At 31.0% G+C, this 15703-nt stretch overlaps 1 protein-coding gene across 2 annotated transcripts; it reads left to right on the top strand.

Moving 5' to 3' along the window:
- Positions 1-4537: 4537 nt before the first annotated feature.
- Positions 4538-10579, top strand: LOC114286421 (uncharacterized protein At3g27210). Of its 2 annotated transcripts, none has more exons than XM_082867647.1 (3): positions 4538-5237; positions 9417-9497; positions 9809-10579. In XM_082867647.1, the coding sequence occupies exons 1-3, from the start codon at positions 5036-5038 to the stop codon at positions 10255-10257; spliced, it is 732 nt and encodes a 243-aa protein (XP_082723773.1). In that variant the 5' UTR covers positions 4538-5035; the 3' UTR covers positions 10258-10579. The 2 variants fall into 2 exon arrangements, with proteins under 2 accessions (XP_082723773.1, XP_082723772.1); XM_082867646.1 differs by having other exon boundaries at positions 4752-5237; positions 9411-9497.
- Positions 10580-15703: the final 5124 nt, after the last annotated feature.

Consider the following 15703-nt stretch of genomic DNA (forward strand, 5'->3'; position numbering starts at 1 on the left):
AAGCGTGTGACAAATTTTTTTGTGTCAACTATTTTAACTAAACACTTGTAACTTTCATATCTTTACATATTTTAAGCAAAAAAAATTGATTTAAAAACAGTTGTCAAACAAGATCTAAAATCACATTTGAGCAAGGGAAATGTGAAAATATCAACGGACCATGGCATGGCATTTTGTGCGCTAACTTTACAAAGGTTGAAAGTTGCATGATTCAAAGTTAATTAGTGGATTCACTTTTCTAGATATTAGTGAGGACTTTATGTCCTTATTTGATGACGCATTAATAGTAAGAAGAGTACTATTTGATTTCTGTACATAATTCAGAGGCAGAGCTAGTCCACCTTGGCTTACATTATTTATTGGGGTAGGTGGGTCATATCAATTATTATTCATTTTAGTTTTTTTATTTTTATTTTTAAAATCTAATAACAGACTTGCACATTTAATGAGGCATACGAAAAAATTGTGTGTGATTTTGAAATTAAAATTTTTACTATTAAAGTTTTTTTTGAATTATGTTTGTCAAATGGCTTGATTGGCTATTGATTAAACTTTACGTGTGTAAATTAGACAGTATGGTGGTAAAGCCACTTTTCATAAAACTTGAAGCTTTGGATTTCGGAGTTTGATTGAGGGTTCACTTTGTCGTTCTATTTCCTTTTTCTAAATCTAATTATGTTTAAAATGGCTAAACACAATTAATTTTTCTTCTCAAAAACAAAACAATTCAATAAGTTTATGTGTACAGTAATCATATACAAAAAAAACACAAATATCTTACAAAGGGTGAGACCCACATGTAAGACTTATCCTTTGTGAAATATTTGTATTTGACTCGTGTAACGATTACCCATATTCTTCCATGTATAATTTTTTTAAAAAAAAAACCAAATTGAAAACCTGTTGGCTTATTTTTCCTACGAAGGAAAATATCATAAATACGAGCGTGCCAGCAAGGATTGAAAAATCCTTACAGATTAAATTCAAGCCAATTATCAAGTGATTGTGTTGATGGTTCTTTTGCCTCAACAAAGAGGACTTCAAAATTGCCAAGTGTAGAGAAAAAAAAAATTAAAAGAAGAATGAGGGAAACGGAGAAAGACGATTGAGTGAACAATCAAAGTAATAATTACTTACCTCTACTCCTATACTTTGAAAAAGAAGTGCATAAAATGCTTCGAAATGAAAATGCTGAAAATAAATGCTTCGAAATATAAATCTATGTTAAACTACTTCTAAGATAAGGAAAATGACAAGAAATATTGAAATCAATTGTCTTTGATTATGAATTCTGGATCACTTTACAATGTAGCCATGAATGACTATTTATAGACAAATATTGTAGGAAAAAACTTCCAGCAATAACTACCCAATAACCACCTAAAACTACCCACTCTTCCATCTTCATTCCCATAATGCCACATAACCCTCAATATCTTCATAACTTCTCATAACCTCCAAATAAATAGAAGGATGCCACATGTCCTGCAATTATATAAATAATAATAAAAATTGCAAATTTATGGTGCTAACATTACCCCCCACAGCCCTTAAAAATGATATTTATTTGAATTTTTGAAGAGCCGAACCAAGCACATGACTAATCTAAACAATAAAGTGCTTTGAATAATATCAACAAAGTGCTTCGAATGATATAATAGCACCAATAAACTGTTTCGAATGAGCATGAAATTATGACTAGATGTTGCGAATTATATATATACGCATTGAAAGGATATTATTGCAGAAAAGTTTCGAAGGATAATCACGTATTTTCAAGACAAAGCCAATGATTCACCTTAGCAAACTGTTACACATGCTAAATAACCAGCTTCAAATGTGGTATAGAGGACAAAAATTATCATTCGAAGGTTGAAAATGCCGACAAATGACGAATTACATCCTTGAAAATACTCGACAAAGCTTCGAAGGTTCACAACTATCACTATTTTTTCTTCGAAGCTGTTGTTGATGCAAGATGGAGTGCTTCGAAGCTTACAAAATCATGGCAAAAGGGCTTTCAAATCAACTTTTGGCCAACATTGTGGTTATTCAAATTTTGTATATTTTGGTTCACACATAATTAATGAAAATATTAATTTTATGCTTTAAACCAATTATTAATTCTCCAAAGACACCAAAACCGTTGTTTTTCGAACCGACTTTTATAGAATACTAGTTACATTTTCATGTAACAAATGGCTATAAAAATAGTTATCAATAAAGCCACTAATTATCATGCCAAAAATAGACATTATTCGATAATTAACTAATTGCCATTTTACATATATTTGAAGGGAGGTACACATTTTGAAAGTTTTCTCGTCCCATGTTACATTTTGAAGGTGTTTATTGATGACAAAACCACCATTTGAAAGTCACATATGTTACTACAGGATCAAAGTCGTCCTTCGAAAGTGTTCATGACATCTCTTCGAACTAAATCCAAAGAGTTGGATTATTATGAAATTAGTTTAGCATTTTAACTAGCCATTAAGTGCTATAAAATGATATTTCAATGAATAATCTACTTCGAAGTGTCTTGAGACATGCTTCGAAGGTAACCACAAAACCAAATAGTGATGGTTTTATGGATCAACTAATAACAACATTTTTGACTCAATATATTGCAATAACGAAATATTATTTGTTAGCCATTCCATCAAAGTCACTGTTTGATGTGATCCACAAATCCAAAATGGATTTCAAACAACAAAAGTCATGGTATAGTGTGACCATGAAAATTCATACTTTTTGACATTTTGAAAGATGTCAAAAAATTTGAATTCATGAACAGTGGCTTGTTCATTATTTTTGACCATGTTTGTTTTAAAAACATGACTTTTGCCGAATAGATTTTCATAATTATTTGGCAAAGTGGGTTATTTTTCCATGTTAGCCATTAATGGCTTATGAAAATCACCCATAGATATGTTATTTTCATGACTTAATTCTCTAAAAATTGGTTTTGAGACCCCCCGAGCCATGCATGGAATATCATTCTTAGCCAAATTTGACTCAAGAACATGCTCTTTCGTTATGTTAATTTCATAATTTGACTCTTTAAAAACGGACTCTTAAACCCCCCGAGCCATTGATGAAATCAACTCTAACTCTTTACTTTTGTTATTTTTAACCATGAAAAAATTCTGAAAAAATTCACCAATTCCGACCATTAAGGCCTCAGTTAAAGACTTGGTAATGAGAGTTGATAACTTATCATTCCATTGGCGAATTTCCATATCAAGTTGATGAATTTCTCCAATTAAATGGTATCTTTTTTCTTCCACCAAATAATATTGTAAGGGATGAAAATTTATTTCATCAAGAAAATGGATTTCTTTTTGAAGATCCAAAATTTCTTGTTTACACCAATAAATTTCATCTAGGTTATTTGAAATGGACAAATCCAATTCATTTTTCATTTATTACACTTGACGTTCTACTGGGCGTGCCAAAAATTGTTGGCTTATTTTTCTTACGAAGGAAAATATCATAAATACGAGCATGCCAGCAAGAATTGAAAAATCCTTACAGATTAAATTCAAGCCAATTATCAAGTGATTGTGTTGATGGTTCTTTTGCCTCAACAAAGAGGACTTCAAAATTGCCAAGTGTAGAGAAAAGAAAAATTAAAAGAAGAATGAGGGAGACAGAGAAAGACGATTGAGTGAACAATCAAAGTAATAATTACTTACCTCTACTCCTATGCTTCGAAAAGGAAGTGCATAAAATGCTTCGAAATGGAAATGCTGAAAATAAATGCTTCAAAATATAAATCTATGTTAAACTAATCCTAAGATAAGGAAAATGACAAGAAATATTGAAATCAATTGTTTTTTATTATGAGTTCTGGATCACTTTACAATGCAGCCATGAATGGCTATTTATAGACAAATATTTGTAGGAAAAAACTTCCAGCAATAACTACCCAATAACTACTTAAAACTACCCACTCTTCCATTTTCATTCCCATAATGCCACATAACCCTCCATGTCTTCATAACTTCTCATAACTCCCAAATGAGTAGGAGGATGCCACATGTCCTGTAATTATATAAATAATAAATAATAATAAAAATTAAAAATTTATGGTACTAACATAGCCTCATCTGAATTAAGTGTGACAGACTCAAAATTTACTTGTATAACCTATAATATTGCCTAAAATATAAGAAGGAAACCTTAGCTGTTTGATAATTACATGAACAAAAATTACTAGCTAATTCCATAATATTATATGATATATATGTGCTTTTAACAATAAAGGAATTGCTTTAGAGATTATTTCTTTGATCTAAATAATTCAACATGGAAAACTAGGATTAATCAAATATAAATAATTATAAAATCATATCATATTTGTCAAACAATATTTACTCCAAATAACATATACTCAAAATCATATATGCTATTAATTTTTTATTTATTCCAATAATAAAAATAATCCCAAAACAAGCCCAAAGAGTGACACAAGACAATTCTACCTCTACCTATTGTGCCTCAAGTCACAACAAAGATCAATTCATCCATTGTTGCCATTCCTACTACAAAAAAAATATTTTTGCTTCATATTTGGAAAATGATAATGTTATATATATTAATTAATGTATTAATTGATATATCAATTAATAATATGATATAATTTAAAATATTTTTAATATTTATAATTTATATAATAAATAAAAGTAATAATAATATTATAATTAATATATTAATTGATATAGGTAAGATTATCGTTAATAAAATATAACACACCCGCCCATTAATAGCAACTTACTTTTCCTTAGGGACCCCACCCTCTCTCCCCTCTCTCTCCCGATAATAACTTCGCTTTCAAGGTCCAATCCAATCTCTCTCTCTCTCTCTCTCTCTCTTGTTTTCTTTGTGAGAATTTTCCACTTAAGCATAACGCTTGAAAAACGTTCCTCCTTCTCTTCTCTTCTCTTCTCTTCTCTATCTATATATGTTTTGAGCAAAAACAGAGAGATTTTGAAGGTCTGTGATGATAATAATAGTAGTAGTGTGTTGAGAAATGGGGGCTTGTGTATCAGTCCAGAGACACCCTGATTCGAACATGAAGTTTCGACTATCGTTTCCGTCTAAAACTGACAATCTTGTGATTCCCTCACCCATCAAAGAAAAATCCATCATCTATGGTGACCGTCCGATCGCCCAAGCTGGACTCAAATCTCAGTGGTCACCGTCTCTACCAGTGACGACTGTTCGTGATTTTGGTATGATCATAACCCTTGCAATCTATACATATATAATTGCTACTAAATTTTCTGTTCTGATTGTAATTCTTGCTTTATTCCTGCCTTCACTATTATTTTTTTAATCTTATTATTTTATTAATCATCTTTGTTGAAATTAGCTTCTTCTTCTTCTTCTCTTTTTTTTTTTTTTTTTTTTTTTTTTTTTTTTTTTAATAAAAAAAAAATAGCTTCTTCTTCTTCTTTTTCTTCATTTTTTTGTTTTTGTAATGCCTCTTAAAAAATTTATTTTCAGTTATTTGACAATTCGTGATGACAAAGGTTTGAATTATGGAGAAAGCTATATCAATGGTGCTATGATGTATGCATATTATATATATCTATATATATTGGCAATAAAAGAAAAAATGGTTTATTAGGCTTTTGTGAGATTATTGATAGCCACGGTCTTGGTTAGTAATAACAGGGTAAAATTTATGTCCAGTGCTTTGACATAGTGTGAGATTGCAAAAACAAATTGTCCCAATCTAATATATCAAATCTAAAATTTGAACATTTTTTTTTCTCGAGGAAATATAGTTTTCGATTGTTATTCATGTTTTTGTTTGCTTCTGTTGGAAAATGACTCACAAAGTCCATATTGTTAAAAGTTTCTTAATGTTTTTTGATTAGTAATGAGTTCACTGCATAAATTGTTGTAAGTTTCATATCACCATCCATATAAATAGCTCATGAAGCAACCTCTGTTATGGACATAACTCTGTGATGTTTGGCAGAGATAACTCTCTTTCTTATCATCATTTATCACGCACAATACATGTGTGGAGTATACAATTTTTTCCGTTCTTTCTCAATTTAGTTTCAATGAAACAGTTAAAGCATTATGTTTTATTTCACTTCTAAGAAGATGAAACAAAAGTGATAGTTACTTTGGTTGGAACGGCTTTATGAGATTCTCAAAAATTTTCATATTCCCTCATTTCTTTATCATTTTCTTTAAAACCTCATGTTTCACTCATGATATTGATGCTAGAAGTATTTTTTTTTATTTTATTTTGGTTTTCCCTTTTTAGTCCTTAAATAGCTCTGCTTTGAACTGTGGTAGTTGCATTACATATTTCTAGAAATAAAGATATAGACAATCTTGTTGATGCTGAGTTTGAGCACCCTCTTCAACAACTGCATGACTCGGACTTGGAGGGTGGGAGTGGTATTTTTTCCTTAGTAGTGCTGCTATATCTTGCATTACCTAAGGTTGAAACTTTTTATTTTCTTAAAAACTATGTGGAACATTTTTTCCCCTTCTTTCTAAGTTAAAATGAGGGTGGTGATAAGCTAGAGGGTTTTACAAAATGGAAATTTCAAACTTTGCCATATCAACCCTGCAGATGAGCTAGCGTTCAGACGAAGGCATTGCTTAAATGTGGCATAATATCAACTGTTGAACACTAAGTGGCCTCCAGGTTAAATAAGAGGTGGTTGTTGAACCCTTTTATTGTGATGGGGAAATTTCAGCTCATACAACGCATCTCCCCAACTGCTTACCCACATCTCATTTGGATGAGTCGATGACTAATATATGTTACTGTTGAATCGTTTGGAAATCATGCCCCGCTATTGGGCCAATAATTTTCTCAGCAATAATGACAATCCATCATGAATTAGATGCTACCAAACCTTGAGCACCTGCCCCCTGAAAATTACAAGAAGTCCCTTGTTTTATATTTGTGCTATATTATCGAGTATAATACTCCCTCCGTTTCAAAATAATAGTCCCTTTTGAAAAATTCAGATTTTTTTGATAATACAATTATTCCACTTTAAAAATATTAATTTTTCAAAATTACCCTTTGATAGTACATTTTTTTGGGAATATCAATTGCCATAATTGTACTTTTTGTATTGTTAATGAATTTAAAAAAAAGGCAAAATAGGAAATTTATATTATTTTAGTTCTTGATTTTTGAAAAGGGACTAATATTTTGGGACAATAAAAAATAGAATAAGGACTAATATTTTGGGAAGAAAGCAATATATTATTGTTCTCAACAACCCATTTTGGTGACAATCATGTAAATAGGATATTAATGGGGCTTTTCAATATAATTCAACTCTTGATTTTTTCAACTGCTTGAAGATTCCTAAACTATTTAATATTCTAATATGGCATTGACCTACTTGCCTTTGTGTATAACAAACTAATTGGCCAAAATTTCCACTATTAAACAACAGTCTGGTTCTATACCAAGGAAAAGCCAAAACAGAAATCTAAGTGGTGGAAGTTGTGTTACCTTTTTCCTTTTATTTTATGATTCCAAACAATTTCTTCTTCTTTCTTCATTTAAAAAAATAAATCAATTTATATTAAAGGGAAGAGTAGATTGAACAACCCTTTCTTAGTGCTATGTACGAAGATGAAGAAGAAGGTATGAATCAAGATTTTAACAGATTGTGGAGCACTTGTTTGGCATTACTGCTTTTTTAAAATGGCTTGAGGATCAAATTGAAGGGACCACACCATTAACTCTATTTAAACAGACAAAACCGTAATGTAGTCCTGTTGATATCTTAAACTTGATGGATAACTTCCAGAAAACTTAGTAGCAAAAGCAAAATACAGACAAAGATGGAGAAAAAAATCATGTTGTGGCATGCTTTCCCAAAACTTCTAGTCACTGCTGTATGGTATCTTATGCTTTGTCTGTAAAATCCTGGGGGAACTACATTCTCTTTTTTGGCTTACAAAATATAATAGAAATGCCACCATGTATGTCCAATTCCCCGCTTGGCAGTATATATTATGGAGAACATATATTGTTCACTGGTCTGGGACAACTGTTATGCACAAACATGGTTGGTCAACATAAATCTTTCTAGTAACTGCTCATATTGGCCTGAATGAATTCTCATTGCTTTTCATCATATGCCTGTTTGCTTCAAAGAAAGTGTCAAGAATATCATTTTGATATTTCTAGAACGATAGCTGGCTTGAATGATTGTTCTAGTACGCTGTTGCTGTTCTGCTAACCATTGGAACGATAGTTGGCTTGAATGATTGTTCTAGTATGCTATTGCTGTTCTGCTAACCATTGGATTTTGGCGTTTTGGAACCAGCTCATTGGACAACTGATCCGCTGGAATGATGCAATTAAACAATTAATAGTGGAATAAATATAATTTTTGTTTGGAAATGTTTAATTAGTTCTACAGTCAGTAGATTATTTGGATGAATGGTATTATAGAACTGGTGGTCGATAGAATTTCTAGTTTGATTATTGATTATTGAACTGGCAATTCTGATCGAGTACAACCTTTATTTACCAACCTTAGCCAATTGAAGTGTGTAGTATTTACTAACCTCTGCCCCAAGTACATGTAGACCATCACCAATCATTGTCATGATATTGCAGGAGAATCTGAACAATGTAACCTCTGAACAAATAATCATGTGTTAACTAATGCCTGGTGTTCTTTGCAGTTGTGTGCCTGTTCATGGCAAAAATGCTAGTGTAGGATCTTTTTGTTTTGGGGACTTTCATTTAATGCATTGGTAATCAGCACAGAAATGTCCTAGGCCATACACAACTCTCATCCCTGAGCTGAATATTGATTGACTGCAAAATACACGTCCTCCACTGTTTGTTTTTTTCATTGTGGTCCTCATTATTATTGGGGTATGTAAAAGATTGCATTGAATGTGAGTTTTGGTGGTTCCTTCTGTAAATTAGTTACGAGAACTGTTTATAGGTCACATTTTAGGAGGTTATCTAAACCTTGGAGCATGTTGGAATATTTAGTCCTTTCTTGTTTTTGGTTAAACAGAAAGGGAAATCTAATCATGCAAAATTAGAGTATTGTTGTTGAATGAAAGAACTAAATATTCCACATGAGTACATTTTTCAAAGAAAGTCCTGGAAGAAAAAAAAAAAATGTATCATGCATTAAATTTTCTTGTTCTTTGAAGAAAATTAAGAAAATCTAGTATCTTTTTTATTTGTAAACTCATCAGAAAATTGTTTTAATGAAATTAAACGGAACACAAGATAAATTGTTGTCAAATGATCACTGGTACTGGGCTTTTGTTAATGCATGAGTTGGACAAAATTCTGTTCATGTTCAGTTCCACTTTTGTCCGTCTTCTTAAGCTATTTTTTCTTCTTTATCTGATGCCTAAATTCGATGTCTGTTTTTTAGTTGCAGGTAGTAAAGAAGAGGCCTTTTTTGATTCCCAACCCTGGTTAGAGTCAGATTGTGACGATGATTTTTTCAGTGTTAATGGCGGTAAGATTCCATTAGAATGCGTCGAGTTATTACGTTGCATGCCTTTTCTGTGCTGCATATATGTTGTAATATATGCAAGAAAGAGAGCAAGAGATTTTATGTTTTTTGAAGGAAAAAAGTTTAGTCAGCTCTTTCTGAGATTGGATGCTGTATGTTTGACTGTCTGCAAGAAAATTTAGTCCACCTTACTCGGCACCAATTTGTTCTGATCTTGTCGAGTGTCTCTTTTTATTTACTTAATTGTCTTGTTCACACCATCAAATTGATGCGTCTTAATGCAAATTTTACTTATTAAATGTGTTTTGATGCAGATTTGACCCCATCTCGTGGTAGTACTCCAGTCCACCACAGTTTCTGTGCAGGAACGGCACGTGCCAATAGAGCCCTTTTTGATGACAAAACCCCCAGATCCCAACCCGAACCATCCCCAAGGAAGACACTAGCTGACTTTTTTCGAGATAGCTTGAGAAGCAACCAAGATGTTGATGAGCAGAACATATTAAGCAACCAAAATGGGGTGAATGAAAAAATTGAAGCTAAGACGACTATGCTTGGCCTCCATCCAATATCTGTAAATGGTACCCCTTTTGTCTCTGGAGCTAATTCTGTGTGCAGTAGTGAAAGAACTCCTAATGGAGATTACAGACCACAGAAGGAGAAACCAATGAAGTCCGTGCAGTGTTGTCTTCCGAGAATCCTTTCAAGCCGTAGCTTCAATGAAAGGAAGAAGTGGACGAGCCCTGCTCGTAGTGTCGGGTAATTTAACCGATTTCCCGTTACGTTTAGTACTATGTATATGATATGAAGCTGCCATAATATGGAAGCTTTGAGATTCTGTGGATTTGCTTGACTTTGAATGCATGAGATTTTGAGTACATATATAAAGACATCGGTGGTTAGCTCTAGTGAAAATTTACCCTTTAAAGAACATGTGTAAAGTAGAACATGTGTAAAGTGGTAGTTAGTATGGTTATTGTCCATAACTATAAATTATCTCAAGGTGACTTTTGCCTTCCAAGTTTATATTTTCATAATGAGATGACCAAAGAAATGGGTCCTTTAGGGCCATGTGTTGTTTCCAATTTTATATCCATTTCCGATTTTTTTTCATTTTATTAAAAAAAAAAAATTCAAAATTAGTTTGGTAAAATAATAATAAAAAACACTGATCATGTGTTTTCCCTTTTTAGGGCAAAGTTATTGTTTTGATATTTATTTTTGCACCAAAAAAGAACCAAATGAAAAAAAAGTAGCTTTATAGTAGATTATGAAAATTACACCAAATGATATATCTCGATAATACAATGATGTCAGTTGATCAGTATTATTCATGCATATATGTACATTATATGTGGTTTTATATGCAAGTTTTGGATATCAATTTATGATTTATTTTTTTTTTCTGTTTTTGTTTTTTGGATTGTGGGTCAATTTTTTGCACACATTTTGCATCGGACAACTAATCTGATTTTTTTGAGAATTTTGATAATCATTGTATTTTTGTAGCAATAGAAACCAAAAAATCCTATCATTTGAAGAAATTTTTGTATGCCAATTTTACAAATGTATATGTCCCTATTGCTTCTCAAACACTAAACATAAATGTAATAGATCTTACTATCAAAACCAATCATAATAGTAGAAAGTAACACATGACATATATCCACGTACAAAAACTACTGCATTATTTGGCATGAAAGTTAAAGAATACTAGCAGCACTCTGTAATCTGGATCTTCAAATCTAACCAACTTCACACCATTTATTTAGACCTAAAATTCAAGTAGACCAAATATTATGATCAGTGTCTTTTTTTTTCTTTTCTTTTTTCCCAACCTGAGTAATATTTAGATCTTACACTTGTGACGAGCAAGGAAAAAATTAAGTGAAATAATTATTAAAAAAAAAATTATTGGGTTAGAAAAATGAGGGGAAAAAAATATTTGTCAAAAAATCAATTTTATCTTATTATACAACAAAAATGAAAATATGTAAATAATTTTATTTTTCTCATAACAAATCCAATATGTAAAAACTAACATAAATGCTACTTGCAACAAATGTGGAATGATATGTCAATAAATAGAGGATGTGTGTGTGATGCTGTGAAAATATATATATATATATATATATATATATATAAATGTGTTTGGATTATGAATTTAGGTTAGAATTTAAAAAATAAAAAGAAAAGATAAATGAGATGTAAACAAGATTAGTTATATTTCACTTATTTTTTTATATTTTCTTTTAACTCCTATCTAAATTCATAATTTAAATGCAACCTTAAAATTAGTCAAATCAGGAGCCCGAGATTAAATTCCAAAATTCGTTTTCTCTATTCCTCTGTCAATAATAATAACTTAGCGGGTGGCACACGCGATATTTGTGCAATTCAGATAACTAATAATAAAAACTAATAATAAAGAATTTAATATCATAATATGTATATTGCTTAAATGAACATTATGTTCTTAATGAAACCCAACGTCTTGAGTTCAAAACTTATTTACACTGTAATAATTTTCTGATTTTAACATATATAAAGTTGTTACGTGAAATGAGGAGAATAAAATTTTACTAAACTAATTTGGGGAACTTACCAGTCAGTCCCATGGAAACAAATTAATACCCACCAAGTCCTGCCCTATTTCAGTTTCCAATTTTACACCTCAATGTCTCACCACACGCGTGATGCAAAAAACGATATTACGAGCTCTTCCCTGTGCGCGTGACACACACGTTCCTTCTCAATTGTTCTGATTTGGAAACTATTCTGAGGCAATTTGGAAACCATTCTGTGGCGATATGCAATTTGGAAATCGAAACAAACGAAGAGATTTTTCCTGAATCTCCCATCGTTTCTAAAGAAATCACCTCTGTTTCGATCTATATTTTGATTCCGAACAGATCCCCAGCAAATCTTCCACCGTTTCGATCTATATTCCCTGTTTAGTTCATCTTCAACAAATATGCGAATCAAACGTGAGTCGTATTCATCTTCTGTTCTTCTTTTATAACTATAATTAAGTGATATTTAACTTCACAATAATCACATCTTCATGTTCATTTGCTATACAATAATAGATTTGCTTATTTTGCCCAATTCAGTGAGAAAATTTGCTATAAGAATAATAGATTTGCTTAATTTTCTTAATTGAGTGATAAAATTTGTTATAATGATGGATTTCCTTCACTTCTTCTTTCATAACTATAATTGAGTTATAAAATTCGACTTGAAGCTATTTTCAATGTGTATCATACAGTATTAATTTATGATTGATATTCAACTTCATAATAATCATATATTCATGTTCATTTGCTATACAATGATGAATTTGCTTACTTTTGCTAATTCAGTGATAAAATTTGATATACAATAACAGATTTGCTTACTTTGCCCAATTCAGTGAGAAAGTTTACTATAAGAATGGTAGGTTTGCTTAATTTTCCTAATTAAGTGATAAAATTTGTTATAATGATGGATTTGCTTCTCTTCTTATTTCATAACTATAGATTTGCTTCCCTTCTTCTTTTATAACTATAATTGAGTAATAAAATTCGACTTGAAGCTATTTTCAATGTGTATTATACAGTATTAATTTATGAGTGATATTCAACTTCATAATAATCACATCTTCATGTTCATTTGCTATACAATGATGGATTTGCTTACTTTAGCTAATTCAGTGATAAAATTTGATATATAATGACAGATTTGCTTACTTTGCCCAATTCAGTGATAAAATTTCCTATAAGAATGGTAGATTTGCTTAATTTTCCTAATTAAGTGATAAAATTTGTTATAATGATAGATTTGCCTTCCTTCTTCTCTCATAACTATAATTGAGTGACACAATTCGACTTGAAGCTATTTTCAATCTGTACCATACAGTATTAATTTATGATTGATATTTAACTTCATAATAATCACATCTTCATGTTCATTTCCTATACAATGATGGATTTGCTTACTTTTGCTAATCCAGTGATAAAATTTGCTATACAATGTCAGATTTGCTTACTTTGTCCAAATCAGTGAGAAAATTTGCTATAAGAACGATAGATTTGCTTAATTTTTCTAATTGAGTGATAAATTTGTTATAACGATGGATTTGCTTCTCTTCTTCTTTCATAACTATAATTGAGTTATAAAATTCGACTTGAAACTATTTTCAATCTGTACCATACAGTATTAATTTATGAGTGACATTTAACTTCATAATAATCATATCTTTATGTTCATTTGCTATACAATGATGCATTTGCTTATTTTTGCTAATTCAGTGATAAAATTTACTATACAATGACAGATTTGCTTACTTTGCTTAATTGAGTGATAAAATTTTCTATACAATGACGAATTTCCTTACTTTCTCTAATTTAGTGATAAAATTTGTTATGACAATGATAGATTTGCTTAATTTGCCTAATCGAGTGATAAAATTTATTATAATAATGGATTTGCTTACTTTGCTTAATCGAGTGATAAAGTTTACTTACTTTACCTCATTGAGTGATAAATTATCAGTTATTTTCATCTTCATCATGATACTTCATGTTCTTTTGCATTTTGGAATCTAAACTTTGCTATACAGTTATATATTTGTTTAATTTGCATAATAGAGTGATAAATTCTTCTTAGTTTGCCTAGTTCAGTGGTAAAATTCTTCTTAATTTTCAATGTTCATGCTCAATGTTTTTATACAGATGTTCCCAATCATCGTAAAAGATTACGTCGTCGAGAAACAAGTTTCTCAAAGAAGAAAAAGATTAAAAAAGTTGAGTTTGTTATAGAGCTAACAACATATGAAAGTGAAAATCAACTAGAAGTTAAACCTGAATCTAACATTGACAATGAGGAGCCCAAACAGGATCAACTGAAACAAGCTACAGAGCTCCACAAAGTAAGAGGGAAAAAAAAGATTGATGGAAGAAAAACTAGGACTGGACAGATACATGATAATGAAGCAAAGTATGTCTACCGTTCTAACATTCAATCTCTTATCAAATTTTTTAAGACACCAAAACTCAGAGAGAAGCATTTGACACTTTTGAGAAAGACACATTTTTCACTTCTAGTTGATACATTGAGTCAAAACAACGTTAAAAGGAGAGATTCAATTAAATATGATGATGTGGTTGCAAAAATTTTGTAAAGTTACCAAATGGATGGAACCACATTTGAAATTGGTGAGAATAAGCTAAAGTTGAAAAGAAATGACTTCAAATTAATTTTTGGGATTGCATGTGGACAGAAGAAGATGAATCTTGCATACTGAAGGAAAAATGAGGTAGCTATGGTGCAAAGAAGGAAAATAACCGAGAGTAGAATGACAAGTGCTTCAATCCAAAAGTTGATAACGAAACTTTTGAGAAGCAACAACAATGAAGATGTAGAAGATGTCGTTAGGCTTCTGTGCCTTCTAGTTTGTTTGCTTTTGTTGTGTCCGGGTATTGGGACAATAATTGGTTGGGGGTTCATGAAATACCTCGAGAATATTAACGAAATGAAGTCTTATGATTGGTGTGGCGCAGCAAAACAATATCTTACAAGATCAATAGCACGCAACATCGACCAAATTGATAGAGTGTGCGGATGTGTGATCATCTTATTGGTAAGTAAATACCTCACTTACAACTTATAAACTATAATATTTACATTTACTAAATACTAATTTATAACATTTTTTTTGTCCTCAACAGTATTGGATATGTGAGAATACAAAGATCATCAAACCAAATGACAAGAACGCAATCCCAAGATTTGCAAAATGGAACATCACACATCTGGGAGAACAATTGGCAAAGTCATCCTTGCATGATCTGAAACATATTGAGGTATCCATTGATATCCTTTGTTTTGTTTAAACAAATATTAGATTTTGTTATGCAGTGATAAATTTTAGCTCGACTGATAAATTCTTCTTAATCTTCATGGTGTCACATTTCTGGTAGAAAATTATTTAGGCATTCCATCCATGCTAGGAAATTATTCAAAAAACAAGTTTTATTAGTGTATAACCTTTATTTCTTCAATTGAGTGATGAATTTTGCTATGCGGTGATAAATTTTGATACGAACTAATAACTTTTTGCTCACGGTTTATAAATTTGCTTAGTTAGCTTCATTGAGTGATAAATTTTGCTTAATGGTGCTAATTCACTGATAAAACTTGTTATCATGAACCAAATCACTAGTCTTATT

Source organism: Camellia sinensis, chromosome 4 (genome assembly GCF_055761805.1).
Source record: "Camellia sinensis isolate YWXY chromosome 4, ASM5576180v1, whole genome shotgun sequence".
Taxonomy (NCBI): Eukaryota; Viridiplantae; Streptophyta; class Magnoliopsida; order Ericales; family Theaceae; genus Camellia; species Camellia sinensis.